This window comes from Trypanosoma cruzi, genomic scaffold (assembly GCF_000209065.1).
Source record: "Trypanosoma cruzi strain CL Brener 1047053517155 genomic scaffold, whole genome shotgun sequence".
Classification (NCBI taxonomy): Eukaryota; Euglenozoa; class Kinetoplastea; order Trypanosomatida; family Trypanosomatidae; genus Trypanosoma; species Trypanosoma cruzi.
This window is the reverse complement of record NW_001849539.1, coordinates 276353-279091: the sequence shown is the minus strand read 5'-3', so window position 1 is coordinate 279091 and position 2739 is coordinate 276353. Positions and strand designations below refer to the sequence as shown.

The window sequence follows — 2739 nt, the reverse complement described above, 5'->3', positions numbered from 1 at the left end:
GAAACATCTCCACTTTATCAGGACATATTCATTTAGGGGACCAGCTTCCCCCGCGAACATCCTTTTCACAAGCTAAAAAAAATAAACCAAAACAACATTAAATAAAATTTAAAATTAAGCGCACCGACGCCTCCCCCCACAAGGGGCGGGGCGGCGGTAGGAGATGTACATCAGCGCGCGGCCGTCGCAGAGAATGCACGGGCAGGCGGCACGGGGCCAGAACCCACAACCAAAGACACTTGGAATATATACATCCACACCGCTGCAGGGTGCTCAAATATACGCGGCGCAGGCGCCAGTCGGTGCTCCCGCGCGTGTGGGCAGTGGCCGCACACAACGGGACTCCACACCGACGGCGCACGCGCCCCGCCCCGCACTCAGCACGCAGCACCGGCGGTCGCCACAGCGGCACTGAGCAGCAGCAGCAGCGACACCTGCACCCACACAGGGCCGCCAGGGCTGCGCGCGTCTTCAGGAGTCGGTGCCTTGGAGGTAGTTGTGGTCGTGTTCTTGGGCGCCTTGGAGGTAGTAGTAGTCGTAGTAGTTGTAGTGTTAGTCGTATTCTTCTTCGGGTCGCCCCCAGCAGCCTTAAAAACAGCAGCATCGTACTGCCCCTCCTCCTGGGCCGTGGCGCACACGCACGCACAGCAGAGGGCAAACAAAAGCACGCAGAGGACGCGGCGCAGCATCATTGTCACTTGGGCCTTTGTGGACTTCGCTTGTTGCTCGCGGTGTAAACTCTCCTGTCGGGCCGGCACCGGGCAGGCACAACGAGAGCACGCAGCATGGGAGGGAGAGACACGGGCAGGTGCACAGCATACACACAAAAGAACAGAGACAGACAGACAGCGGGGGAGTGGGACCGAGACGCGACGCAGCAGCCACGCCACGCCGCAGGGGCACCAGCACACACACACAGTCAGCGCCCACAACAAACAAACCCAACCCGATGAAAAAAAAAATATTCGCCTGGGCTGCTGGCCGGATCCTGAAATCATCAAAAGAAATCAAACAAGAAGAGAAAAGGGGGGTGGTGGAGAGGCAGTGGGTTCGCCACTCCCTCGATGTTTGCTCCAAGTAAATATATTCCGATAGCCACTCTCGCGACACGGTGCACCTTGTTAGGATTGGAAATACTATCGCATACCAAGTGGCAGACCCTGGGCTCCGCCAGCCACAAGGCCCCGCCGCGAGGTGAGAATCAAAAAGAGGGGGTGGTGGGAAAATAAGAAATAAAAAGTAAAAAAAAATCCGTCTTGTCGCTATCGGCTCCCTGGTTCCTTCAATCACCGCCTTCCAAAAATTCATAAGATGGAAAAGAATCGTGCAGAAAAATCTCCACTTTATCAGGACATATTCATTTAGGTGACCAGCTTCCCCCGCGAACATCCTTTTCACAAGCTCCCAATAAAGAAAAAGATATATTTCTGTACTACTCCTTGCTACCGCACAAATTCTTTTGGAAGACCGCGATGAAAGCAAGCAAAGGAACTGAGAACGTCAAGAATAATGTTTTTATTTTTTATTTTTACCATCCCAGTAACCTCCTTTTGGATTCCCACCCTTGCGGCGGGGTCTTGTGGCTGGAGAGGCCAAAGTCCGCCACTTCGTAAGCTATAAACATATGTATGTATATGTATCCAATCCGAATAGAGCGTTCAACATGTCATGTGCGTGGGACCGGCAGAATACATAAATATAAATATATGCGGAGCAAACAACGAAGATTTGGCGGGCCCACTGCCTCTCCATTTACTCACACTTCCTTCCCGTCGTATTTTATTCCGTTGGGATAATTGAGGATCCGTCAAGCAGCCCAGCCGAATATTCCATCCTTTCGCTTTACTGTTTGCGTGTGTGCCACATGCATAGTTTGATTCAAGTGACAGTGGCGCCTCCACGCAATCAAACTCTCCTGTTGCCGCATTTGCGGCACCAATGAGTTTTGGGCAACCAAAGGACACACACACACTCACGGCCGCAACGAAAGAGACGGGCGCATCCAAGTCCACGGCACCGTCCTTCTCTTCCTCGACGGAATAGCACTGCGCCACACAGCAGGTCGTGGTGGGTGGCGTCCCACACTCACAATTGAGGCACGGCGCACTCCATCTGCTCCCCCAAAGTGCACTCAGCAGGCCGGCACCCAGTCACCCTCGTGCCATCGCAGAGGGGTGCGAAAACAATCGTCGTCACGGACCATCGGTGCCTCTAGCAGAAAGGAAAGAGAAGAAATGGGGAAATGCCAGCAGCACAACCAGCAGAGGGACACTCAACGGGACACGGAGACACAAACTAACAGTGGACACGGCACAAACGGAAAACAGCCGCATGAAATTACCAAAAACAGAAAAGGAAACAAAAAAGTAAGAATGAGAATCCCGCAAGACTCCCGGAAAACAATAAAGAAAAAAGAAAAAAGAAAAAAAATTGATTCGGCAGGAATTTCATGTGCCATGCGGCTCAAGACGATCGGGTGCGTGCATATATATTACCTGCACAGACGAAGAATGGAATAATAATAATAATATCGCATTCTTCCACTAGCCCACACAACATTATTCGCATTTCATGCGGCATCCGGCCTTTTCTTCCAATCCTCGTTCGTGCAGTCCGTGGGAAGCACAGCCGCAGGGCCGGCACCGCGTGTGGGTGACGAAGCAAATTAAAAAAAAAAAAAAGGAAAACACACATACTGGTACTAGCCGTCCCCGAAAGGACATGCACGACCAGTCCCAA

The 2739-nt window shown here is 52.2% G+C and overlaps 1 protein-coding gene across 1 annotated transcript, besides 7 other annotated features; it reads right to left on the bottom strand.

Annotated features, from left to right (window-relative positions):
- Nucleotides 1-2739: part of a sequence feature (areas not merged during assembly with more than two copies in the genome that could not be assigned to a particular haplotype) that runs on past the window's edge.
- Nucleotides 3-74: a mobile genetic element.
- Nucleotides 97-118: a sequence feature (AT_rich).
- On the bottom strand, nt 378-692 carry Tc00.1047053509147.50 (mucin TcSMUGL, putative; the record flags this gene model as incomplete). The annotated part of the gene is made up of 1 exon (XM_801203.1): nt 378-692. One exon carries the CDS (start codon nt 690-692, stop codon nt 378-380), a length of 315 nt encoding a protein of 104 aa, XP_806296.1.
- Nucleotides 526-561: a microsatellite.
- Nucleotides 961-1405: a mobile genetic element.
- Nucleotides 1418-1629: a mobile genetic element.
- Nucleotides 2397-2430: a microsatellite.